This window comes from Takifugu flavidus, chromosome 3 (assembly GCF_003711565.1).
Source record: "Takifugu flavidus isolate HTHZ2018 chromosome 3, ASM371156v2, whole genome shotgun sequence".
NCBI classification, from domain to species: Eukaryota; Metazoa; Chordata; class Actinopteri; order Tetraodontiformes; family Tetraodontidae; genus Takifugu; species Takifugu flavidus.
The window spans coordinates 16,995,215-17,022,209 of NC_079522.1; the positions used below are offsets into that span (position 1 = coordinate 16,995,215).

The window sequence follows — 26,995 nt, forward strand, 5'->3', positions numbered from 1 at the left end:
TTGCAGTGACGTGCAGTGTCCTGCTTTTCTCATACCTCTCACAATCTACCTTGTTGCAAGAATATCTGTGAACAGATTTACTAGAGTTGGAGTTACTATATGTCATAATATTCATTTCAGATGCATTTATTGGGTGAATTATTCCAATAGAATGTAAGAGCTCAGTTAGGATGGGATACCTTTGTTCCTGTTGCAGCCTCCATCTGTGGCTTCAGTCATCTCTGGGGCTTCAGGCATTAGTCATTCAAGTCATTAACTCATGGACCTTTGTCAGGTGGTGTGTGAATGTGTCCGAACCAGGTTAAAAGCAGCATCTCTCACGGTTCTCTTTTAAAGGTCTTAGTCCTTGTTAGGACTCCTTTTGTGTCCCAAAGGCAGAGAGGCAGTACAAATGGAGAGGGGGTGTGAGACAGGTTTTTGGTGGTTGCCCAGCTCCCAGGAGGACAGTGTGGATGTCATTAAAGCACTTGACTGATCTGGCTCTCCGCATTGGAGGAATATAAATCATCCTGGTCTACAGAAAATAATTCTAATCCCTATCATTTATTTTGCTCTTTTGAGAGCAGTGCATGTGTGTGCATATGTGCCCGCGTATCACTTCAATGTATAATTGTGTCCGAGGGTGTGTGTGCTTATTAGCATGTCTCTATTCATGTGTCTGGGGATGCACTGAGCAGATTGCACATTATCATGTTAATATGGGCGTACAAATTGAAACAGCACCTCTCAGGGTTTATTATATTTTAATATTTAATTGATTCCTGTTACAGTTCTAGCGGCAACTGCCCTTTGTATTATCTGCTATAGGAAAATGTTACTTTTGTTGACTGATTTACAGTATTTCCTCAATTGACCCCTTCATTTTTGTTCTAAAAAAATTGTGCATTTAGATGGTGAGTAGAAAGGAAGCATGTGGAACAATTGTGGATCCTTCACCAACATCACAGCAGGATCTGAGAGAGAGAGAGAGCAAAATAGACGAGTTAAAGAGGGGGTTCCTCTGAATGGACACCAGCTCTGAGAATCTTGTGATTTATTGCATTACAAACCCACACAGATTTTTAGAGGACACTCACTGAAGTGCGATGTACCTTTTCATGCACCCGTTCAAGATTTAACAGTCCATATCTGTACACTCCATTATTGTTACTGCTTTTTCCCTTTGCTTGTCTGTTATTTTATGATTGAGGCTGTACAAATATCATCATTTTAAACCCCTTTTGAACAACAATGTTAACGTAACATCCACCACAACCTCTCACAACATTTACAGTTTTCTGCTGTAAAACAACCTACTATCCAAACAATTAGTGAAGAATGTTGATGTCATTGTGTCAATCATCCTGTTCTTGGTGATTATTAAATTATGACTGTGATCAGTGACATAAAAATGGCCACATCAGCATCTCTACTTAAATATAATGGATCCTTCCTTAGCCATGTATGATGATCTCACTAATTCCAGCTACAGGGTGAATGGTTGCCATAGCAATAGCACGCAGTCATTGCATGATTGTGATGTATCTGTGTGAATTCATCTAAAGGCAGTTCGATATATACAGCTAGACAACAGTCAAACAGAGAATTTTGATGCCTCTAATGTTGGGATGGAGGACATAGGAAGCATGTAAAAGTCAATAGAGAGCGAGAGAATCATCTTACATTGATTTATGATGCCCGAAAGGGTAATAATTTACCGAGAGGTTTTAGAGGAAGCATAACCAATAGAGTTGAGTGCCCCCAGGTTGATTCACTGTAAATGCAGTTTGAGGCTTTTAACTTGTTACTGTGGAATGAATTGGAAGCATGAAAAACTGCTTACTCCAGAGTAACATTGCAAATTCACCCTAAGATCACAGATTTGTAAAGGTAAAACAAGTGATAAAGCACAACAATATTATTATAAATGTAGTAGATGTGATGTTACTAAAATGGATTTTTTTAAAAATTTTTTAAACATGGTGGTTAAATTAGAAATGTATGAAAATGGCCTTGATAGCCATTTTTGGTCTCCCGCAGGCTTTGCTAAGCTGCACTGAAAAAGATTTTTTTAAAGTGTTCTAAAAGACAAAGTGTGTGAGATGTGTAAGTGGGGTTGTCGATGATTTCTTTTTCATTTTGTCAGATACATGGGCGGACAGACTAAACAAGTACTAGAACCTTTTTCTCCTCCCTCTTTCAGGGTTCTTTTCCAGGGAACTTACATCTGGTTCTGGTGCTGCGTCCCAGTACTTTTCTTCAGCGGACACTGTCAGACTTCTTCAAGGTCAAAAAGGATGAGTTCAAAATGAAGGTGTGCATCTGAGGATTTTTTTCTTTTCTTTTGGGGATTTTCAAAACCATCTTTCTGCTGTTGCCACTCTCCCCTCCCCTCAGCACAGGATTTCATATCTTTTCATGTCAATTCATGATCACTGGGCTATTTTGTTCATACACTCCAGGCTATTTTCTGGACTATAAGCCCAACCACATCCTGTCAGTTATTGAGAAGCTGTTAACAGATGAGGATTGAGCAAATCATTACATTAAACACCTTTTGTAATATTTTCATCGAATTGCATTTGTTTTAGGTGGTAATGCTGAGTTCAGTGACTGAGCTCCATGCCTACATTGATCCTGGACAACTGACAACAGAGCTGGGAGGAACGCAGGAGTACCACCATGACAGCTGGATCTCACACCGCACTGTAAGAACACACCTGTGTTTTAATAAAATATGTATCTTTAGATTTTCCTCATACTTGCTTTTTCTCAGGTTTCTGTTGTAAGATTCAGGTTTTAATGCAGCGCTACCTTCTCTGCAGGCAATCGAGGCATTCGCCCTGATGGTGAAGACGACAGCGCAGACCCTGCAGGCATTTGGCACCGAGCTTGCAGAGACAGAATTACCCAATGATGCTGAGGCCACCACCAACCTATTACAAGCACACACACTGAAGAAAGAGAAAATGAAGGTCGGCTGCTCCTCCATCACTTCCATACATATCAAGTGGCACATGAACATTCTATATTATGACTACATCATTTTTTTTCTTTTTTAAATTAAACACTCCATTTGAGCGCATTTTTAGATAGTTTTTAGTATTTCAGTGTCTGCATTTGTGTATGTACATATCAGTAATGTGATAAAAATATAATCCAATAAGGAAAGTTGAATTCAGTAATTTCCCAGGCTAAAAATGATATAAATACCAAATGTAATATGTTGATACTGAAGCACAATACAGGGGTGTTTGACATTTTCTGGCAGTTTTTAAGATTCATTCAGTCATTTTGTTGACCTGGTCAGAATTTCGCATTAGTTGTAATGTTTTTCTGAAGTTGCCCTAATCTTATTCTGTAGTTGAGCATTGGACCTATGTAAGTACATTTTTTTTACTAGAAAACTCATTTGGACTTCGAAACTTAATTTGAGTTTCAAAAACGTGAACATTTGCTCAGTCTGTACTTGCATGGGTCATTTTACTGTTGCCAAAGTACATTTTGACATGATATCTGTACGTGATACCAAGCAACATTTCTGATTCAGCTTTTTTACAACGCTGATTTATTTTGCAGGAGGATCTGCAGGTGGCGCTGTCTCAAGGTGGCCGTCTGTTGGACTGCATCAAAGAGCCCCTTCGCACCGACCCTGAATACAACATGACTCATGATGACGTGGAAAACTTGGCTACTGTGCAGAGGTAGGGGACAGAATAAATGGATGTCATCAAGTGGAGGATGCCCATCAATGCATGCATAAATCATCCCTCGCTCCACATCAGACTACTGGGTCAGCTGGATGAGACGGAGACGGCATTTGACGATTTCTGGGAGCGCCATTGTACTAAGCTGGAGCAATGCTTGCAGCTTCGCCATTTTGAACTTCAGTTTCGAGAGGTGAGTTGAAATTTTGAAAGGATTTTGAAAGAATCCCATTCGCTGACATGTTGGATTCTCGTCCTTGTAGGTACGGGCCCAACTGGACGTGATATCGGAACGCTTGTCTGGTTTCTCTGAGGTTAGCGTGAGCCCGGCCCATGCCGACCATGTCCTGCGAGAACTCTCTAGCCATGAGGGCAAGGCCTGTGTAAGCCACACTCTCTAATTTTGTTTAAATACAACGCTGTCTATATTTTAATTTGTAAACTTTTGTTTAACTGTGAATTCAGTTCTTACTTCGGGCTCAGTAATATACAACAATCTATGCATTTTAGCAAGAACAAACAGATATAAGTTCAGAAGATAAATCATCATCATCAAAAGTGAAAATTTCAAAGAAAGTGCCTGCTAGGAGGCATAGGGACCTCCTAAGGGGTGGGGAAGTGGAGGCATAAGTACATAGAGACAATAAAATACTAAAACAGTTTGTGATGTAGTGAGGACAGTAACAGAAATAAAAGTACAGAAACGGTAGTAGTACAGAATGAAAAGTGGATAAGAACACTAGCATTTTTGTAAGTAGGGACAAATAATATGAACAGCCACAAAACACTTAAAGCATTACAGTTAAAACACTGTTAGATGGAGCTCTAGTCAGCAGAAATAAGTAATATGCAGAGCACCTGCAGGATGAAACTTGAGTTGCTGAAGATGAACATTGGGTGGAGCAGCTGCAAGTGTGTTTTAGTGAGTCTGAAGGAGCTGATGGAGGGAAAACTTCCTCGGGGAGGTTTTTTTTGCAGACGGTTCCAGCTATCATGGCTACTGGCATGGGCTACTGAAGCAGCAGCAGCCCATGCAGGACTATGTTTAATGGGTTAAAGGAATAAATGAACTGTACAATCTTTTTAAAAACACACTGATGGAGAGTAGTTGTGATATTGTAATCCACTGAAGAATCATCTTATACTGAAGATGACAACCAGCGATATCTCTGGTGCGACAGGACGTGCTGGACCGTGCACTCTCACTGGCAGGGAAAGGCGACAGGCTCATAGAAGATTCCCACTATGCCGAGGATTCTATCAGGCCCAAATGCAGTGAGCTGAGAGCGGTGTGTGAGGAGATCAGCTCCACTTTGAGGAGTAAGAAGAGCCTCCTGCTTCGGGCTATGGAGCTCCATCATGCACTGGAGAAGGTGGGAAAGACTGACCCCCCCCATCCCCTCTGCACCATTTCCAAAGTGGGTCAAAAAGGTTTTGGCTTTATTTCCATTATACTTTACCTGGCAGGCTTTGCATTGGTGCGAGGAAGGAATTTACCTGCTGGCCAGCCAGCCAGTGGACCGCTGTCAGTCTCAGGATGGAGCTGAAGCAGCCCTGCAAGAACTGGAGAGATATCTAGACACGGCACCACTGCACACGCTTGCGGACCGCAGCACTTTTTGCTGCCAGTACGAGGCCACGCTCACTGCTCAGCTCCTGGTCCGTAAAATGTGGATTCATAAGCTATAAGCCTTCAATTCATTTATGTAAAATGGATATAGAGTGCAAGCTTTATTTTCTTATTGCTGCTGTTATCATTTTTAAAAAAAATAAAGGACCAGATAGAGCGAGTTTTCCAGAAGCAAGGCTCAGTGCAGGAAATGTTCGAGAAGAGACGCATCAGTCTGAAGAAACTGGCAGCCAAACAGACCAGACCAGTCCAGCCAGTGGCCCCAAGACCAGAAGTGAAATCTCCACTGTCCTCTCCCAGTGAGCATATTATCATGATCATCATATGGAAAGATCAATGTCTTTTAAAGATTATTTCACCCTTTCCTCCCTGACATTTAGATCTACAGAGAAAAGAGAGAAGATACTCTGCAGATAGTGCAATCTCCAAAAAGGTGTGGCTACGCATCTGTTTTCACCACAATAGTCATCCCTTTTTAATATCACTCACCTGTTAGTGTTTGATAAATATACTCAACAAGAATATGACTGTCTTTGAGTCCAGCTGGATTCCCCTATCCACAATGGCGGCACCCGACATGCTTCTCTCTCCGAAGAAGAGGAAAACCTGGCAGTACTTCGGCGGTGAGTCAGTCAGACGCGAAACCAGTGTCATCGCTGTGTGCAAGGACACTTCTCAGCCTGCAAAACCTAAAACCCCGATTGATGATCAACATTTATATATACCTTCCAGCCACGTTATGAATGAGCTGCTGGAGACGGAGCGGGCGTATGTAGAGGAGCTGCTGTGTGTTCTGGAGGTAAGTGGTCATTGTGTCAGTCGTAGCACATTTCTACACAGGGATTAGATTCATCCCTCCTTGAGTAGGATTCGAAGAATAAATGTTAAGTGGTTCTTCAAACTATAGGGCTATGCGGCAGAGATGGACAACCCTGCCATGGCTCACCTCATTCCCAGCAGCCTACAAAACAAGAAGGACATTCTGTTTGGCAATATGTCTGAAATCTACCAGTTTCATAAAAGGTAATGTGCACCAAAGTCCATCTCAACTTATTGCAAGCCTGGTGTGCCTCAGATCACATTCTATCATTAGTGCATATTGCTTTTGTACCTTGATCCCATCGCGGTATTTTCTCAATGTGCATGTTGGCACCTTTGTGCAGCATCTAATTTATGTTATGTTTAATCCCCATAATAATCCATTGATAAATCCTATTCTGTATCCTATTTTGGTAAATAGTTAAGTTAGCTTTTGCCTGGAGCCGTGTTAGTATTTTGTTTTTCTGACATTAAAAATCAGAAGTGTAAATCTCCTTTAATTAAGCCACAAAAATAATTGAAAGTTTTTATATTTTTGTTTATACCTTTTTTATATAATACTTAATAGATTTCATCTAGAGATCAGAGATAAGTTTGTTCCTTTTTTTTATTCAGTTAGGTCATTTTGGTGAAAGAACTCACTGTAAAAATATAATTTCTCAGTGCAAATACTGTGTATCTGCTGTGTACATGACAGTTAATATAAACTTCAAAGCTTAAGGTTGAGATTTTTACTATCAGTTATCTAATGTTTGGTTTTTAGGACGTTTCTAAAGGAACTGGAAGCTTACACTGACTGCCCAGAACTGGTGGGCCGCTGCTTTTTAGAGAGGGTGAGAACTTTTTTCCTGGGATGTGGATCTGTAATGAACTAAGACATTTTTTTTTTGTTATTGAAAGTGTTTGGGGTTTATTTTGCCTTCTGTTTTTGCTCTATGAAGATGAAGGACCTGCAGATCTATGAGGGTTACTGCCAGAACAAACCTCGCTCCGAGAGCCTGTGGAGACAGTGCTCTGACTGTGCCTTCTTCCAGGTCACCTCTCTGTTCCAAATGTCTTTTACACATGACAGAAAACAGCAGGAAATGTTAATTATCTCGGTTGCTTCTTTTTTCAGGAATGCCAGAAGAAACTGGAACATAAACTTGGTTTGGACTCCTACCTCCTTAAACCTGTCCAGAGAATCACCAAATACCAGCTTCTGCTTAAGGTCACCTTTCTCCTCAGATACCCTCCTGTATTGTCAAATTAAATAAAATCCCATAATAAAGGACGTAGGAACTAAGTGTGTATGCAATGATACAAAAATCCACTTATCTTTTCGTGAGCCTGTCTTGAAAAGTCAGTAATGACTCATCAAATTCTAGCAATCTGCAGACATTATAATGTATATAATACACCAGATTTTAACTGGTTTATAAGGAAAAAGCATTATTTTTGACATTTAACCATTCTCATGTGCATATTAGGAACGTTAGTGTGTTTTATTTCTCACTTGGTGTTTGTGTTGCAGGAGTTGTTGAAGTACAGTAAGGGCTGTGATGGCTGTGATGACCTACAGGAAGCTCTCACCTCCATCTTGGGGATCTTGAAAGCCGTTAATGACTCAATGCACCTCATCGCCATCACAGGATATGAGGTCAGAACATTATCTTGCCCTCCCATGTAGTACGCAAATATGACTTGCATATTTCTGCAGTTCTTTGTGGGGTTCCGTGTGGTATTTCTTGGCTGTGGATTGTTAGACCTCGAGAAAGCACTTAAAATGACTGTAAAATGTCCTCACTTTTCAGGGTAACCTGTCAGAGCTGGGCCGCCTGTTGATGCAGGGCTCTTTCAGCGTGTGGACAGAGCATAAAAAAGGCCATGCAAAGGTGAAGGACCTCGCCCGATTCAAGCCCATGCAGAGGCACTTATTCCTGCACGAGAAGGCCCTGCTCTTCTGCAAGCGGAGGGAGGAGAACGGCGAAGGTTACGAGAAAGCTCCGTCCTACAGCTTCAAACACTCCCTCAGTGTACGTCTGCTTTGGTTGCAGTTAAAAAAAGGTTCATGTTCAGACAAGGTTAAGACGATTCGCTCCTGTGTTCCTCCTGCTACAGATGAGTGCGGTGGGCATCACAGAGAACGCTAAAGGAGACAATAAGAAATTTGAAATTTGGTGCAATTCAAGAGATGAAGTTTTTATAGTGCAGGTAAGGTGCAGATTTTAACTTGGTTCTTGTACCTGCTGTGAAAGAATTATATCTAAAGTCCAATTGATTTAATTTTTATGCTGTGCCAGTACTTCACTATGTGATTTTTAATAATCTTCCATTGTTCTTTTCAACTATATCTGCTAGGCTCCGACAACAGAGATTAAATCAGCCTGGGTGAACGAAATCCGCAAAGTTCTGACCCAGCAGCTTCAAGCCTGCAGAGGTAACATGTCACACACGTTAAACAAGTCTGTTTTGTTCAAATTGTGTCATTATATACATAATTCTTCAGTAAAGGTACCTATTATTTAAAATAACTGCAGGTTAACTATATAAAACTGTCGATTTGTTAACCAGATGCTAGTCAGCAGAAGAACTCTGACCCGGTTTCTCCGAGTCCCACCAGCAACAACACCTCAGGCACCCTCAGGTTTGGCATCTTTAGAATTGTGGCTGTTGCTCACTGTCAGCCTGTTTGTGTCTGTAATGTTGGCCGCTGCTTCTCCGTCTTCAGCCCTTTTCGTAGCAACGCTCAGAAAAACCAGAAGAAGCAGGAGGAGAAAAAGTTTGAGTCCAGCACCATCTCTGAGGTCAGCTGCTTGTCTTCACCCAAACACAAAGGTAAAAAGCAGCCCAAACTTTTTCAATAAATCTGCCACTTATATTGAAATAACAAAATTTGCTGTTAACTGAATGAAGGCTTGAGACGATTAGAGGTCTGAAAAAACAATTTTCTTTTTCACCCTTCACCCCCATGGTTCATCCTTCTGTCTCTCTCCTCCGCTGGCTTTCATTCATTTTCATCACAACACCCCTTTCCCACTGGCATTTCCATTTCACACTATGGTTTCCAGATGAACCAGTGACCAGTCCGCCCATTGACAGGTCTTCAGTGGCTAAAAAGCGTTTTACTTTGCAGGGCTTCAGCAATCTCAAGAGTCCTAAAGGTAACATCAGCAGATCTGATGTTCGCCGATGATGATCTATCATCTGTTGGCAACAATAGTTGCAAAAAAACGTATTCTTCACGTTATATAAGCTTCACATTTAACATTCACATGTTGTTAAACAGCTGTTATAAACACTAGCATAGCCATATCAATGCATTCATAATAATTTTACCCCACATTTTATAGTTAAAATAAGAATTGTAAGGATTTAGACTTATTGGTGATTAATTTTTCACTGCCATCGTTGGTATTAATACACTAACAATTAATTAAGAACTATATTATTATAAATAAACCTTGTTAAAGTATTAACATAGTACTAATTGAATTTAACATATGCAATGGAACACATTTAATTTGTTTTGGAAACATCAGCTCCGATCATTGTGGAGCCGAGTGATCAAAGCTAGTTTTCCTATTGTGAGCAGAGCCACTTGCTGGCCTAATGTTACGTTCTTGTCTATTCAGCATTTGGGACAATACCGTTTGTGACCATCAAAGCTGTAACAGTTATTTTAGTCCTCTGAACCTCTTTTCTCACTTTCTTACCTTTCTCGTTTTCTTCTTTCTCTTAATCCGCCCTCTATGGTTGCTTAGGCTCAGCCCTGAGCCCTGAGCATAGTTCCAAACGTCACTTGGTCAAGAGTGACCCCACACCATTTGGGTTTAAAGGTATATCCTTGTTGTGTGACAGCAGCCCATCGTTCATCTCTCCATGACTCGCTCCCACAGTGAAATCATCTGCTATCGAGACACTTATTCTATACTAGCAACAATTGTTGCATACACAGATTATCTGCAGGTTCTAATTTGAAATTGTTATCCATATTTAGATGAGAGGTCAAATTAAAAAGGCTCATATTTTATTCTGCTGTCAGAAACATGCAGATTCTCTGTAATCATGGATGCTGCTACATGCACGAGAAGGTCATAATCACTATTGTCACTGGACTTTTAGCTTTGTTGACATTGTGTGAAATATCCTAAAGTCAGTGGTTGGCTTGTTGGCAGCCAAATTTATGTTAAAACGGCTGGTTTTGTTCTGACCAAATACACAAATCGGTAGTTTTCTTTTGCCAGATGCAGGCCAGCTCTCCGCCTTCTATTTTAACGCTATGCTATGCTAATTGCCTTCTGGCTCTTCCTTCCATTGAACAAAACTGAAGCAATGTTTTGGAGCCAGGATGACGACGGAAACTGCCTGTGCCCTCGTTGTCCCCTGTGGTTATCAAACCTTTACACACGTGCGGTTAAATGAATCAAGAATGATCCTGGATGAGAACACAACGCGACTAACCTGCTTATTGCTTTCCTAAACTTTCTGTATGTACGGTAGCAGTGACTTGGTCTGGGCTCCTCACCAAGCTGCTTAATGTGTTGGCTCTTCCTTCTCCGTCTAGAGCCGACTCCCCACATCACTCTGAGCAGGGTCAAATGGATGAGTACCTCTAGTCTGTTACAGAGCAAGCGGCAAGGTAGAGAGCCGCTCCAGTGAGGACTGGCTACAGTTTGCTGTGGTTTTTGGTGGTCATGATTGATTTTGGGAGGTAATGTGGAACACGATACCCACTCTGTTGTCATTTAGCTCTTTGCTGGAGTGAGGTGGAAAAGTTGGAATGATTAGAAGATGTTAACTTTCGTATTTGTGATCAATTTCGTTTACCTCGAAAATCAATCATTCTTTCTCCCGCTGGTGGCTGGTGGCTGGTTTTGGGTTTGTGGTTGTTTTTAACAGTAAAGCTTAATGCAGATTTACAATATCTGCTGAAAAATGCTTTTCCCAGCACATTTAGGTGATTGTCATCCATAATTGTTGTTTTTTTCTTTGGCTTGGACACTTGATGGGTTCCACTGGGTTCAGCCTCCTTTGGGCTTCTCTGTGAAATGGGAGGAATTCCCTTTGTTTCTACTCCTTGTGTAAGATTTGATTCTTTTTTTAAGTGGCCTTTTTCCTTTTCTGCTGAATGAATGAGGTTGTTTTGTTCTCGTAAACATTTAATCGGGGTTTTTTTCCCCCAGTCATTACTTTTTGATTTCCATTTTGAATTCATCCCATTTTTTCATCTCAAATAAACAGTTTGATGCCCTATGCTGCGAAAAAGATGCTGTTCTAATTTTTACCTTCTTTTCCTCTAAACCTCCCCACCTGTGTGCACTTAAGGCTGGAACAAGCCATCTTTGTCTGTGGATGCTTTAGAAGAGAATAACGGGTACTCCAGCAGCGAGGACCCCATGAACTCTGATACAGAGGATGAAGCAGGGAAGAAGCTGGTGAGCCTGAGCCCAGGTTCCATCATCACCCTACTTCTAGAGTTCTTTAGGGCCTCACTGTTCTGTGTTTTCAACCATTTTAGGCTCCAGGGAAGTACACGGTGATGGCAGACTACGAGAAGGCAGGACCTCAGGAGCTGTCGGTCAAGAGCGGAGACGTGGTCCAGCTGATTAGAGAAGGAGAGGACGGACAGTGGTGAGCCTCTTTGGTCCGAACGAATGCAAAAGAATTGACTTGAGGGAAATAACCACATTCTTAAAATATGGTTTACAAAAATGTAAATATGTATATAATTTGCATATTTATTCCAGGCTGGATTTCTGAAAACAGATCAGATGAAAAGACATATAATATTACACAAACCTGAAAAGGTGGTGTGATAAACTCCCGTTTCACCCTCTGCAGGTTTGTGAAGAACCTTCGCTGCAGCAAGGAGGGCTGGGTACCTGCAGCAAACCTCCTCAGCCTCATCTCGGAGTCCAAATCTTCCCAATCACTCAGCAGCTCAGGTATTTTCCCCATTTCTCCCCCCTTTATATATCAAGAGCTATTGAGCCTCCAGCCTTAAACCTCATGTGTTTGTCCTGCAGATGGCAGCGTCTCTGGGAACGTCAGTACTTCCTCCAGCTGCAGTGAGACATACACCAGCTACTCTGATATCAAACCCTGACCTACTGTCACTGCAGCTCTCCTCCTGGTACTATTTCAACAGACCTTGAAACTCCTCATCAGATTCCACCACAAACCAAAGCTCTTGTTAGCGTTCTTTTTCTGGTTGTTACAGTATTTCTACAATCAGCAGTATTATATTTAAAAGCGTCCCCACGACCTTCACGCAGAAAGCTCCGATAATGGAGAAACCCAGGAACAGCCATGATAAAGGCACTTCATAACTTTACATAGGGGTGACTACTCTGTGTCACCATGCTTAGTATGTAGCATTAACACATTTAAAGAATACCTGCACTAAGTGTGAGCTGTCCGCTCCTTCCAGCATGGCGTCAGATTGCCGTGGGAAGCACCTGCGAGCAGCGATGCTGAAAGAACCGGTATTTCACATAATGGGCAAGCTTTAGCGTCGGATATTAATCGTACACTGTGAAAAGTGGCAGCTAGTTGCAATGAGAAAATGCCCTCTGTGTCACCAGCGAGCAGGTCAACGGTTGAGGGCGTGTTTTCTGGAAGTCTTGTAACATTTGCGTGTGTGTTCTAGAGCTCTGTAGCGTCATGGCTGGTCGCCTGTGACAAACATGCAGATTTCTTCCCAGATTATTTTTAAAAACATGAACCAATATCACGGTCAGAATGTCATACATCCTGCACCTTGATGCATGTAGAAATTATTTACTCTAATTTATTTTATCCTCAAGATTAAATGTCTAGCCTACATCTCTGTTTTGCTCTGAATTTGCCGCTCAGGAGCTGGCAGAGGCGACCGCATACCTGCTTGTGTCAGATTGCATTCCTTTATGTGCACACTTTAGAACAAATGTGACAAACCCACAGGAAGAATGACTGTGAGGACAATAGTGATATTGTCGTGCATATATGTGCTGGTGCGACTTTCTGAAGCTGCACAATGCTCTTAAACCTCAACAAAAACATTGGGATGTCTTTAATATACCAATTAAGTTGCTTTCATTCATTGTCATCAGGTCAGATCAAATTTAAACTGATTCTTTTTTATATTTAGGCCAATAGATACGTCCAGAATTGTCCACCAGGTGGCGTTTTTGTTCTAAATTAAAGTTTGATACATTCTTACTTCTATAACATTGAAAGGCCCAATTGTAATAAATAAATAAAAAATAAATTGATAGCTTGACAAATAGAACATCTTATTGGTGAAAAGTGAATGGATTACAGGTCCCACTCACAGAAACAGCACACATAGATTACACCAGGACCCAAAAGTCCCTCTGAATAAAAAAAATCCTGTCTTTTTTTTTAACCAGTCCATCAACATAATTTAATGAGTTCTTTCTTTACAAAAGTTTTTGCTGAAATATCATGCTTATTACTTTTGGTGCAAAATTTACAGCAAATCATGAGACACATCAGGCGACACTGTTACTGATATTAGCAGTGGGTTTTTTTCATGTTTAATCTTAAAATATGAAGTGTCACCAACAGCCAATCCTGAAGTCAGAAATTGGAAATCCTGCCTCAAAATACTATAATGTGCTAATAATGCTACGTTCCTATCCTGATGACGGGCATGGCTACACGAAGCCTCAATTTTTTTTCCAACGTCTTAAAAGAACCTCGGTTCTATCAGAGGATGCCGTATGTAGAATGCTGCATTTCTCCAAGACCCATGGATATGATTTCAATAAGTATGTGTGTCACAGCATCTTGTGGTCCTCCCAGCCCTGTTCAGGCATGTGGATAGCCTGAAAAAACCAGGGAGAGGTTCCTTCACTTGACGCCACAATAGACCTGGTCACAGCTGAGAATAGAAATACGACAGAAGCTGAGCTGCACAGTAGGCGGTGATAAATAAATGAAGCCCTGGATGTTGGTATTGCACACTCCTGACAGGTGCGATACACTTTTTAAAACTTGTTTTTCTATTCTACAGGTTTTCTATTCTACAGGTTCTACTGTATCTACACATTGTTAAACAATCACTTCCTCTTTCAATCTTTAATGTTGAATGTGTGATGTGACAGATTAATAAATGCAGCATGCTATTGTGCTAAGAACCACTTTTTTAAAACTGCGCACAAGATCTGTCTTGGTTGCTAAAATCACGTAAACATGTCCTCTTAGGAAAATTAAGTTGATGGAGTTTTTAAGGAAAAAAAAAAAGTTACAACACAGAGTAAAACCTTGACATAATTTTGATCCGTGTTTGTTCTGTGCATACAGTATGTGTCCTCTATACCTCACAATGTTGTCCTCAAGGCGTGTATAATATTAAGAGGGTAGTGGTTTCTGAACCTGTTCTTGTCACTCTACACTGGTCGGCATGTCATGACCCTGATTTTCTTTTTTTTCTTTTCGAAAAACTGTTTAATAATGTCTTGTGTGAGAGTAAATTTTCTGCCCTCTACTGTAAGCTTACACGGGCTCTAAACTTGTCAGAATTTTATCCCAATCACACAACGCAGCTCATTTCAAAGGAGTTCTTTCATATCAGAGGTTGAAGATATAAGGGTTATATTTTTTAAGTTTGTCTTTATGCAGCACATTGCAGCATCCACTGTCTTTATTTTCCTATTGTATCTACCGAGTATGGTGTTGATATGAAGATATTGTAATAATGTGTTTATATTTGTAAATATGTAATTCTGTATTGTAAGTAAAATAAAAATCTTCTTTAATAAAGTCTGAAATGTATTCATCTATGTGATTTTGCTCTGTGGAAATTTGAACAATTTCATTCCTTAATTTCCTATATTTAGTATATTTAGTAGTACCTTTTTAAAAACAAAAACAAAAACAAACAAATAAGAATTGTAAAAATTAAATAAATAAATGTTGACATTATTTCGATATATTAAACATAAATGGGCATTTTAAAAAAATCCGGAAGTACTAATACGTAATATCATTCCTCCAATGATATTTATCAAGTAGAAACGCTTGGGGCGCGTTCCAATATGTCGACGTAAAGCTTCGTGTTTCTTCCTTTCACCTCTCTTGGGAAATAAAATAGGTGCTTTGGAATTTCTTGTAATTACTGACCGTTTCGATATTTTTGGAATCATTCGAATCACGTATAATGTCGCGATTTACAAAACAAAACGTTTAAAAGGAATTAATTTAAGCGAATTGGGACGAGACCCTGGAAAGATACAGATGTGTCAAGTGACACATTTCAGCGAGGCTCGTACAGGAAGTCGCAAATTCTGCGCTCTAAAAGAATCATCCACTGTGACAACACAAGATGTTGGTTGAAATAATGACTTTAAGCAATTATTGAACTACTCCAAACCATTTCAGTTCAAATTTTGAATTCCTCTTTCAGAATTTAGTTTTAACAGTAAGCGAATGTAGGCGACCGAGGTTCTTAATGTGAAGATCCTCACCGGAAGTCCTCAAGTTCTGACACGCTAACGTGACAGACGACTGGAAAGCGACCAGATGGAATTCTGCTCTGCCTTCTTAACAGATTCCACACATTTTGAATTCTATCACAAACACTTTTAGCTGACGTTCCAGCTAACAAACAACCCTGGCGTGACCTATCCAGTCTACCCTGGAGGCTCGGCTGCGCTGTGAACCGGGACAGAGGCAGTGAAGACGCTTGAAGATACCCGAACATCTTCCTTACTGAAGGTATCATTTCCACTTCACACTGCGAACAGCAGTCGCTTGCACTTATCAAAATGGTGAAATATTGTTATAATCAACAGCCATCGTAACTCTATTTATGCTTTGCGCATACTGGCATTTGCTTAGGGATTAGGTCCTGCCTGTGGCCACAATTTCTGAAATGATGCGGACAGCAGTGACTAGCTTAATAAATCTGTCAAACAATAAGGGAGTTGAGCGCACAGCGAGAGGGGTGTAGCCTCTTTAAATCACGTTGTCTGCGACTGTTTTTGCGGCCTGGTGCATTATTTACTTACTGCTTCGTAACAAGCTCTTAGTCATCCAAATGTCGTCATTTATTACATTCTTAAATCCTCCTAAACGGGAACCATGACTGCGTGACGATTGTTTTTATTTCCCCTTCTTTGCTGCGCTACTTTAAACCTGAATGGTAAAGCTAGCCAGAATCAAAACAACCCAGCTTCCGGTTTATCTCTAACCTAAATTTGAGAGCTGAAAGATTTTTTCATTTCTAGATTTAGAAGATATAAAAAGCTTCACCCTCAAGTTTGTTATTTTAACCTTTGGTTGACATATCTTTAAAAAAAATTCCATTTCTTTTTTCCCCCAAGCACATTTAGTTACAACACTTGACGTTTTGATAATAAAAATGCTATTAACACTATGTTATATGGAAATTATTATATGATTGGCAATTAAATTCACTGACCAATACTGTTACATTAATATGCTGGGATTACACAAATATTCTCTGATTTATGCAATTTACTTTTGCTGTAAATATTACTATATGAGGAGATGAATACAGTCAGCATATATTTTACATTTTATAAATTATATAAAATAAAGATAAAATTGTCACACACACATTATACAGATAGGATGAGGTTTCAAAATTGAGACTGATATAATTGATGGTGTTCTAGGTTATGCTAATTGTAATTAAAGCTTGGACCGTCCATTTTAGAAGCATGACACCATAAATGTCCATTAAACGTATTATTTCTGATTATTATTGTCACTGTAGCAGCAGATAGATGTCTTGTTACATCTGGTCAGTTTTTGTCTCCCTAGCTTCCATCAGCTAGACTTTTTGTCCTTGTGGATCTTTAAAAAGTCCTCAAAGCATAAAATACGAAGTATGATAAACAAGCTTAACATTTTCCCTAAATCTGTTTCAATGCCAACAACATATTAAAGGTTTAATATCGTTTAAATCTAAACAGTCAGTGTGATATGTATGGAGGAGAAATAGTGACATTTAAAAATATATTTTTCAGTTCTGACCATTTTTTTGCTTGTTCCACCATATTTTATGTAAAATGCTTTAAATATAGCACAACTGGTTCTCAGTTATTTTTAACAATCACAAGATTATAACGTGCATCTGCTGATGTGGCCTTTTTATACCAGTAGAGGTTTCTACATGTGTTTGCTGTGTATTGTAAATTATTGCTGATGGTTGTGATTGAAGGTGGCACGTGCCAGTCGTCATGGTGATGAGACGTGAAAGGAATCCTTGCCTTGCAGGCTAACTGACTTCAGAGTTCAGCCATTGTGTTGCTTGAAGCTCTTGTACGTACAGCAGTCTATGCTTACGTCATGAGTTTATGGGCATAAAGCAGCAAATAGGGATTTTTTTCATACAATGGGGATGTCTATCAATGCAGGCATCCAAAATGAAGCATATTAGTCAGAAGCCTTTCAACACAGTCATAATTTAAGACTATTATTGTCTGTTCTGTAGTTTTAAAACAACAGCACACATTAAGAATTTAGAGCAAAGCAAACCCTTTTTTTTATAATCACATAATTTATTATTTTTGATAATAAATGTGGCAGATCCACATGAATTATGAAGACTTAATGAACATATTTTTTAGCATGAATACACTTTTAATCCCAAGCATGAAATATTTCATCCTTTTTAACCTTCAAGTACATCAATGAATTAGTTTTTTTACTATATTATATTAAACGACAACCTTAATGTACACTGGCATGTTTTTAATCTGTGAGCATGATGCTGTTTTTATACCAAGGATGTCCTTAAAGCACCATAAACACAATGTAAACTATCACCTACCTCTCCATCCAAAACGATGGCATTTAGCATCAAACTCACATTAGCAATAAGGATTTGACCACCGAAACTCATTTTTGCACGAGTACTACAAACTCGCACTATCAACACCCCTAAAGGACTTGAAAGGACAACGTAGAAACTCAAGCTCCATAATTATAACCTGGTCTTGCTAGTGTGGCTCCTGTTGTGTGTTACCTAGTCCTGTCTGATTGAAGAGTCTTTTGTCTGTTTGTCTGTGTCTTTCTCTGTTGTCTTGTCTGTAAATTGTCAGATCAGAGACAGACTGACTCATGTCAGACCTGTTGTTTTGACGTGACCCTTGAACATGCACTCACTACTGCTGTCAGTGCGGCAGGTGTGATGAAGCACTAGCTTTGCCACACCGTCACCATTAGTGATCAAAACCACCCTTTGTGAAGGTAACTGCTGTTTTCCACTGCCGTCTCTGTAAACTGAGCTTGAAAAAGGGGGCAGGACAAAGGCACAGAGGTTCCTTTATTTACAAACACAGATGCAACAATGGAAAAATCGGATATGGTCAGAAAGCAATAAATTCATTTCCAAAGCTGCCTTGAACAACATGAATTACATAAAGGTGCAGTACTTGTCTGGTCTTCGTTTAGCTGGGGCTGGGTTCAAAGCAGGGATGTGACTTCCCTCACCCCAGACATTTCCTCAAGCTCATCTGGGAGGATTTCGAGGTGCTCCCAGGCCCACTGAGACATATAGACTCTCCAACGTATCTTGGGTCTTCCTCGGGCCTCGTCCTGGTATCCGAAAGAGTTGCCCAAGCCGCCTCAGCTGCCTCCTCTTGACCTAAGGACAGTGGTTCTACTTTGAGTTCTCCCCAAGTGACTGAGCGTCTCACCCTTGTCCTTTTCAGTAACCACCCAAAGTTCATGACCATGAGTGAAAATAGGAGTGGAGACTGGTAAAGAGCTTTGGGTTTTGACTCAGCTCTTCCTGCACCTCAAAGGTCCGGTACACCGACTGCCTAGCTGCGGAGGTTGCACCAATCTGCCTGTCAATATCTCACTCCATTTCACCATTTCACTTCACACTTGGCTGCAACCCACCCCAGTACTTGGGTGATGGTCGAGTCCACCTCCGAGTCCCCAGCCTCCTCAATGTAAGGCGTGTCGGGGGATTGAGGAGCTTTTCGAATTATTCCTTTCACCATCAGACAATGTCCCCAGTTGAGGTCAACGCCTCCTGGCCCGCACTGTAAACAGTGTTGGCAGAGCACTGCTTCCCCTTCCTGAGGCGGTGGACAGCTTGACAAATAATTTTTCGAGGCCGACCGGTAGTCCTCCATGGCCTCATCGAATTCCTCCCAGACCCGAGTTTTTGCCTCTGGGACAGCCTGGGCTCTGACTAGCTTGTCCTGCCAATATGTCAACTGCTTCAGGAGTTCCACAGACCAACATGGACTGATAGGACTTCTTCAGCTTGACGACATCCCTCACTTCCTGTATTCAGCACCGGGTATGTGAATTGCCACCACGACTGGCACCTTGCACAGCTCCAAAACTGCCTCAAATTCCCCAGCCTCCTTGGCAATCTGGGACAGGTTCTCCTGGAGGTGGGAGTTGAAGACTTCCCTGACTGTGGGCTCAGCCAGACATCTCTGACAGACCCTCATAATGCGTGTGGACCTACAAAGTCTATCCAACTTCCTCCCCTACAAACGGATCCAACTCACCACCAGGTGGTGATTGGTTGACAACTCAGCTCCTCTCTTTAATCGAGTGTCTAAGACATATGGATCAGATCAAATGATCAAATATGCATGCGTGGCAAGGACGTCAAGCTATGACTAGCATAGAAGTCCAGTAACAGAACACCACTTGAGTTCAGATCAGGCAGGCTGTTCCTTCCAGTCACTCCCCTCCAGGTTTCACTGTCATTGCCCACATGAGTGTTGAAGTCCTCCAGTAGAACGATGGAGTCGGGGACTCCATGAATGCTGAGTGCACTGTTCAGCCCATAGACACAAACATCAAGAGGCCTATACCTGACCCCAAGGATAGGACCCAACACATGGCAGCTGAGCTGGGGAGGGTAAGCCCACACCAACGCTCACCCTGGGCAACTCCAGTCTAGTGTAGGGTCCAGCCCCTCTCAAGGAGCTGGGTGCCATAACCCATGCTGGTCATGGAGGTGAGCCCCACTATTTCTAGCTGGTACCTCTTGACCTACCGCACAAGCTCAATATCTAGCTTATGCTTAAACAGCCAGTTGTGTGTTAAATTAAAGGTCGGTGGGCACCAGTTGAATGCATTAGATAACATTTATCAAGTGAAATTTGGCAGTTTGTTTTCCACAAAACACCAGTAACTATAAATTCTTCAATAACGAAATGCTTGTTTTGGCTGCATGAGCTTGGTTTTTGAAAATAGGCTTAGGTTATGACATAGTTCTCTGCTTTCTGGTCGGTTTACAGGGCAGGAAATCTATCATGGGTTCTGCATTGATAAGTACTTCCTCTATGCCTGCTTATCTTTGTGTAAATATTGCAAGTGGGGCTTTATTAGACATGATAAAATGAGAAAAATGGGGCCTCTCACATTCTCTGTTATGTGTTTCTCATCCAATAAGAATGTTTTCAAGTTAAATCATGAATCTTTGCTGTTTAAACTGACCTTTTTAAAATCTGAAATATTCCCAGAATTGCAAAGCTGGCTCTGGACAGGAAGTTAGAGAGGTCATAAATATCTTCTTGCCACACAGTTTCACTTGTTCAATGTAAATCAGCACTATACCCTCTGACCAGGGCCACTGTGTGTGAATAAACCCATCAGTAAACATCATTATAACAACAAAACAGTAGCATCGTGGTTAAGAGCATTCAGACTACAATCAGATATGCTAAAAGCTCACAAGCTAAACGTCTGACAAGCAGCCAGTGGTGGTGGTGGAGGAACATCTCAGTCAGGCTAAAACCTTGTGATTCTGCTCTCAGCTGTTCTCCTGTTTATGCAGTGGTGAAGGGCTCTTAGAAATGTGTGTTTTCTGAGTTAAAAGTTGCCAAATTGCCTTTTATATTTTCCATTTTTTGCCTTCTTTTTCCGTCCCTGCTCAGATTATTTCTTATGACAACTTTATCAACTCTTTCAACTCTGTCACATTTAACAGATTTATTGGTTTCTGTCTTCATATATGATCAATTATTAGGAATTGGTGGTAAGCACATTCTAATGGAGACGAGACTGTATTTAGATAAAAGGTTAAATCCCACTGTTCTGCTTTTCTTTCAAAATAAAAGTCTCTGGATGCAGTTGAGCCCAGCAGAGATGGATGGAGGGCCCAGCAGTGGGAGTTGTGGTGGAGTGGAATGAAATGAGGGAGTTAGTGTGTGGAGGAAGGGGGTGGGGGGGCATTAAATTCCTAGATGAGGATTAGCAGTCACAAGTTCTCAGTGTTGCTATCCTGCTCTGGAGTGTGAAAGCCACAGCTGCCTGCTGGACCTGGGAACGCTCACGTACCCACCCTCCACAGACATGGCAGCTAGTTGTGGTTTCTATCATTTACCATGTAACCTTAAATATTTGCCTCCTCACTCCTACCATGATCTTAAATCCTACGCTACCCTTTCTAAAGTATCTGCTTATTCCATAACGTTAATAATTTAGCTTAGTCATGTACAGGATCCTACAGTCAGTGCGGCTGGTTGGTTGTCGCAGTAGCGTTTTGGTCATTTCCACTTTTACCCTGGTGCAATGTTTAATCATGCTCCGTGCGACATCGCGACTGCTGTCATTCATCCCTTTATTTGTTTGTTCCTCCGTTCTGGGAGGCAGTCAACAGTCCTCACAGGACAGATGCAGATGTTTTGGTGGAGAAAAGTTCAGCTTCAGTAGCAACACCTTATGTGAAGGCCTCACACAGAAAAGCCTTACACACAAGAAACACTGTCCTTTCCAACTTATTCTACACAAACTGAAGTGATGAGAAGGTTCTTTTTGATGTTGCTTACGAGTGTGTCCTTGTGTTCCCAGGGTCCTGAAACCTGTACCCACCATGCCACTATTTGGTAAATCCCACAAGAGTCCGGCCGACATTGTTAGGACCTTGAAAGAAAATCTGGCCATCCTGGTCAAACATGACAAGAAGACAGACAAGGTAGAAAAGGGGCCTGCGTGTGTGTGTGTGTGTGTGTGTGTGTGTGTGTGTGTGTGTGTGTGTGGTGTGTGTGTGTGTGTTCTGTAAATGGCCTTGACAGCAAAGTGTCAGGAGATGAGTGGGCCAGGCTGTTCCCTGTTCTAATTTCACAGAGGGATGTTAACCCTGGGTCCCTGGACACCAAAAGAGCACACACACACACACACACACACACGCACGCACACACAATTTTCCATTTTTCTCTTTTCAGCACGATGACACAATGACTGTAATGTGTGTCCAAGTCCATATTTTCATGTGTTCCTCCCCTTATGAAAATAAAATAACATCATTGCTCCACTTCTGATGAAAACAACATATTCAGAGGATCGGGGCCACCACAAAAAAATAAAAACCTTTGCTTTGAAATACATTTTAAAAACACAATTGAATGTGCTGAAAACGCCCCACTGAAATAAATTTGTCACGGTTTTAAAAAGCCAACATTTAATTGCTTAATGAATAATGAGCTAAAAGTTTAAAAGCGGCCATGTTTTAAGGTAAAGACATTTTGGCCACATAACCTGTCAGAGTAAAGGATGTCTGTGTTCCCTCTCTTTTCCTCCTCTCCTCTAGTCGTCTTTAAAGGCGTTCTCCCCTCTTTTTCCAGGCATCTGAGGAGGTGTCAAAGTGTTTGGTGTCCATGAAGGAGATTCTGTATGGCAGCAACGATAAGGAGCCTCACACGGAGACGGTGGCCCAGCTGGCCCAGGAGCTGTACAACAGTGGGCTCCTGATCACTCTGGTGGAAAACCTGCAGCTTATAGATTTTGAGGTAATAACAGAAGGCAGCCATGGCAACTTTGACCTTTTCACCTTGGCATTCAGCACAGCATTCATGTGTGTTTGTGTGTGTGTTCTTGATGGCCTGGTGTGTTTTTAGGGGAAGAAGGACGTGTGTCAGATCTTTAACAACATCCTGAGAAGGCAGATCGGGACAAGGAGCCCCACTGTTGAATATTTCTGTTCTCACCAAGAAGTCCTCTTTATACTACTGAAAGGGTGAGACCCACTCCGACACCGAGCGCTTGAAACTGGATGTGATCCGCGGCGAGGCTAAAACACACGTTTGTTTACAGGTACGAGACTCCCCAGGTAGCGCTGAACTGCGGCATCATGCTGAGGGAGTGCATCCGCCACGAGCCGCTCGCCAAGATAGTCCTCCAGTCCGATCATTTCCCAAATTTCTTCAACTACGTGGAGATGTCCACTTTTGACATTGCCTCTGACGCCTTCGCCACCTTCAAGGTCCCTCATGCGCGCCTGCTACCTTTAAATGCCTTTTTGTAAAGACTAAGCATCAGTAATTATTGTTTACCACTCACTAGCAGGGACTGTTGTTGTTTTGTTTTCATTTAATTATAGTTTGGATTTTAAAATCTTTGAATATAGTTTGGCGTTACTCATTAGACATTATTTTTATGCACAGGATCTTCTGACAAGACACAAAGTGCTGGTAGCTGAACATCTGGAGCAGAACTATGATGCGGTGAGTGATTTTTACTTTTTAACCCTTCAAAAGTTTATATTATAAGTGAGATAACTTGTACATTTAGTAGAGTAATGTTTAAATTCTATTTTTCTTTTTTACCTCGTCCTGGGGAATTTTCCCAGGGTCTCTTTAAAATGGCGGTTGGGTCTCAGAGCTTCTAATGGCTGTTTGACGTGCAATTTTGAACCTGCGTCACATCCCCTCCCTTCGCACAGTCAACAATATTTAGGCCGCACAACATCTTCCACTGAACACTTGTTTGAAGCAAAAAAATATGAAGCTCTCAGCGCTCGGTGACCGCGTCACTCAGAGGGCCCCCAAGAGAGAGCGAGCAGGCGGAGGCAGCACACAACCACATCAGGGGTCATTCACCTCCCTGCTCAATGGCGGACTCACATTCCTTTTTAAAAAAAGTGTGTCCTTTTGAATGCACCGTGCTCAGGAAGCAACTCACTAAAGCAGGATTTAGTTCTAGGAAAAGTGAATAAGTGGAACCGGTCTGTCTGCCAAAGCTGTCAACCTGCGCAGGCAGAGGGGTCCTTTCGAGACCCTGAGGGCCTCAGGTGGCAGGAACCCCACACAAAGATGCCTTTTTAAATCTCAATCTTGAATGTATCCAAATTTGACTGTGAAACTGGCATGACTGATATTAAGGCATTGTTTTCCATCGCTGCGCTGTTGATCCGTGTAATTTTAAATCACTTTAAGTCAATTCTTTGACACTTTACACATAAGGATTAATTTAAGGCGTAAAAACAATAGTGCAGTTGTCATTACAATAAAAATCTGAAAGTCCATTGTGGTTTTTCCTTCTCTATACGCCTGCAGGTGTTTGCAGACTACGAGAAGCTTCTGAATTCTGAAAACTACGTAACCAAGAGGCAGTCTCTAAAGGTTTGGTCCGAGTCGTACAATAATTTTATTATATAGTGCAATACGTCAGAAATTTTCTAAGCACCTGTGGTGATAAACACTAAGATAATTCTGTTAAAAAAGCAAAAAGTAGAATACTTTTCATTAGCTAATTAGATCTGCGTCTACATGTTGGGGCAAAACTGATGGTAAACGCTTTTGTCGTCGCGTGCTGCCCCCTAGCGGACGCGCCACTGTACGGCACAAGTCCAACACTAAGTTTCGTTTCTCACAGCTTCTTGGGGAGCTGCTGTTGGACAGACACAACTTCACAGTGATGACACGCTACATCAGCAAGCCCGAGAATCTGAAGCTCATGATGAATCTCCTACGAGACAAGAGTCCCAACATCCAGTTTGAGGCCTTCCATGTCTTCAAGGTAAAACTGAAACCTGTCAAATATGCTTAACCAGTGTGCTTTTTGGATTTCTTTTTCAAGAAACTATGCTGATAAAGTTTTCATTATAAAAATATATTATCTCATCACAGGTGTTTGTAGCAAACCCCAACAAAACACAGCCCATCGTCGACATCCTGCTAAAGAACCAGACTAAACTAATCGACTTCTTAAACAACTTCCAGAAGGATCGCACAGATGATGAGCAGTTTAACGATGAGAAGACCTATTTAATCAAACAGATCAGGGATCTGAAGAAACCAGCCTCATAGAGGAGCACTTATCCCTTTATCCCAACTTTTTATTGATAGGAAAACATTCAGTAGAAAAAAAAATGTTTATTCTATTTGAAGACATCTGTCTTTACTCTGTTGGTTCATTTAACTGGTGTAGCTGTCGTTCCTAATCACTGGTTTTCTTTTCTTTAGCTCACACAGGCCTCTTTCCCCCTCATCTGTAACACGTAGCACCATAACATACGATGATGGAAGTAGCTGATTTGCTGTGTTGACTAATAGAAAAAAAAAAGTTGGCCAAAATGATCAGTAATTGTTTTGTTCCTACGGATGAAAGTTTTCTGTAAATAAACCACTGAAGAGTGATTATAATTTTTGCTTCATCGCTGAAGGCAGGTGTTGTTGCTAACGTTAAGTCACTGCGTGACCATCACGTGATGCTTTTTTCCAGTTTCAAACTCAAAAGCTGAGCCAAATACAGTGCAAAATCACCAACATTACGTTTCTTCTCATTTAAATTAAATGACTCTTTAAAAAAAAACAGACTGGCTGGTGTGCTGGATTTGTTAAACCAGGAATAATATAAATTTATCTAAAACAAATTTGTGAGTCAGACAGAAAAATATCAACCCATCATCTTGTGCCATGCATAATGCAATAAGAAGGTCAAAGGTTATTAGTTTTGAGCGAAACATTGCTATGAAAAAGAATCCAATTTATTATTAATGGGAATGAAATGAAGGGCCTTTTTGGGGAGACTGGGCTGCTACCAGTGCAGTAAGCTCCAATCATTTAATCACCAGTCCATTTTGCTGGTGACTGATTGCACTTTCTGGATAATAACAGAATGATTTCAATGTTTCTGTTCATCTTTCATTAACTATTGTTTGCAATCTGATTTTCTGAATCTTGATTTTTATGACTTGATTTAGTTTCGCTATTCTATTAATGGTTTGCACACATGAAGTGAGTGGAAACACACACACACACCGGAGGCACGCTGCCGTGTAGAGGCTCTTCTTTGTACTTTCCTTTGGTGTCGTCTTCCATGTCCCATTCGCAGCCGAGCAGAAAAGCTTCAAAGGTGCCTTTTCCAGTTTGGCGTGTTGGCTTTCTTTTGTATCATCGCTGCTTTTAAGGGGAGCTTAATTGATGTGATCAAGAAAATATGCTCGACAACATATTTGTGCCAATTAAGCTGTGAACCTGTTAACCCACTATATTTGAGCTATGTTGTTAGTTAACCCATCTGATCAGTTACCATCAAAATTGACTGATAAGCAGGTAAATGTGCTGACTCAGTAAGGTTAATGTGATATGTTCAAAGCTGATTTACTTTTTCTATAAACGTGAGCTCAATTTTCAAATTAGCTAAATATTCTTACTGGATATTTTGGATTAATTAAGTACCTGTTGAGGTGTAAACATGTGATTTGCTATTCAGCTGAAGAGAATCAAGAAAACACAAAGGAGTTCTAAAAAAAAAGAGCTTTTAAGATGTGACAAACACACACCAGTTTTACGCCTGACTTGAGCCAAAAACAACTTATTTGTTTGTACTTCTCCTGGTTTAAAGTCCAACATATGAGAGCGCTGTACATGATCTCTCCTGTGTCTTCTCATAAAACAGTCATCCAACCCCACACTGATGTTGTCAGACCACATTTAACACAAATAAAAAGACAGGAAAGTAAACATTGTGTGTTTATGTGTGTTGATATCCTGTATTAAAGCACATAATACCGTGCCACTTTGAACTTACTTAAATATTCTACTTTTCTTGTATTGCTTTTGATTTAAACTCCTCCCTGTTTCAATCCGTTTTGTAGAGTGTTGGCCAGAGGATAGTTTCCTTTTTGTTTTGACCTTTTCTCCAT

At 40.9% G+C, this 26,995-nt stretch overlaps 2 protein-coding genes across 10 annotated transcripts in view; both read left to right on the plus strand.

Moving 5' to 3' along the window:
- Window positions 1-14,891, plus strand: part of LOC130522177 (guanine nucleotide exchange factor DBS-like) — a 39,372-nt gene extending 24,481 nt beyond the window's left edge. For 5 of the 9 annotated variants that reach the window (XM_057026250.1, XM_057026249.1, XM_057026243.1 and 2 more), the window contains 28 exons: window positions 2,183-2,293; window positions 2,571-2,687; window positions 2,805-2,954; window positions 3,559-3,683; window positions 3,765-3,879; window positions 3,950-4,069; window positions 4,868-5,059; window positions 5,154-5,345; window positions 5,462-5,615; window positions 5,697-5,749; window positions 5,860-5,939; window positions 6,049-6,115; window positions 6,224-6,339; window positions 6,899-6,968; window positions 7,077-7,169; window positions 7,253-7,345; window positions 7,649-7,774; window positions 7,929-8,150; window positions 8,236-8,328; window positions 8,476-8,554; window positions 8,689-8,761; window positions 8,846-8,952; window positions 9,186-9,278; window positions 9,879-9,953; window positions 11,443-11,552; window positions 11,636-11,748; window positions 11,959-12,062; window positions 12,144-14,891. In XM_057026250.1, the coding sequence (XP_056882230.1) occupies window positions 2,183-2,293; window positions 2,571-2,687; window positions 2,805-2,954; window positions 3,559-3,683; window positions 3,765-3,879; window positions 3,950-4,069; window positions 4,868-5,059; window positions 5,154-5,345; window positions 5,462-5,615; window positions 5,697-5,749; window positions 5,860-5,939; window positions 6,049-6,115; window positions 6,224-6,339; window positions 6,899-6,968; window positions 7,077-7,169; window positions 7,253-7,345; window positions 7,649-7,774; window positions 7,929-8,150; window positions 8,236-8,328; window positions 8,476-8,554; window positions 8,689-8,761; window positions 8,846-8,952; window positions 9,186-9,278; window positions 9,879-9,953; window positions 11,443-11,552; window positions 11,636-11,748; window positions 11,959-12,062; window positions 12,144-12,223 (3,123 nt within the window). In that variant the 3' untranslated portion in view covers window positions 12,224-14,891. Of the gene's footprint in view, window positions 1-2,182; window positions 2,294-2,570; window positions 2,688-2,804; window positions 2,955-3,558; window positions 3,684-3,764; window positions 3,880-3,949; window positions 4,070-4,867; window positions 5,060-5,153; window positions 5,346-5,461; window positions 5,616-5,696; window positions 5,750-5,859; window positions 5,940-6,048; window positions 6,116-6,223; window positions 6,340-6,898; window positions 6,969-7,076; window positions 7,170-7,252; window positions 7,346-7,648; window positions 7,775-7,928; window positions 8,151-8,235; window positions 8,329-8,475; window positions 8,555-8,688; window positions 8,762-8,845; window positions 8,953-9,185; window positions 9,279-9,878; window positions 9,954-10,681; window positions 10,829-11,442; window positions 11,553-11,635; window positions 11,749-11,958; window positions 12,063-12,143 lie in introns of those variants that run through there. The other 4 variants (XM_057026245.1, XM_057026246.1, XM_057026247.1 and 1 more) reach the window with 4 other exon arrangements.
- A 688-nt stretch (window positions 14,892-15,579) lies between these two features.
- On the plus strand, window positions 15,580-26,813 carry cab39l (calcium binding protein 39-like). Its single transcript, XM_057026268.1, has 9 exons — window positions 15,580-15,837; window positions 21,919-22,042; window positions 22,692-22,856; window positions 22,965-23,083; window positions 23,161-23,329; window positions 23,511-23,570; window positions 24,402-24,467; window positions 24,721-24,864; window positions 24,975-26,813. The coding sequence occupies exons 2-9, from the start codon at window positions 21,941-21,943 to the stop codon at window positions 25,152-25,154; spliced, it is 1,005 nt and encodes a 334-aa protein (XP_056882248.1). The 5' UTR covers window positions 15,580-15,837; window positions 21,919-21,940; the 3' UTR covers window positions 25,155-26,813.
- The last annotated feature ends 182 nt before the right edge of the window (window positions 26,814-26,995 follow it).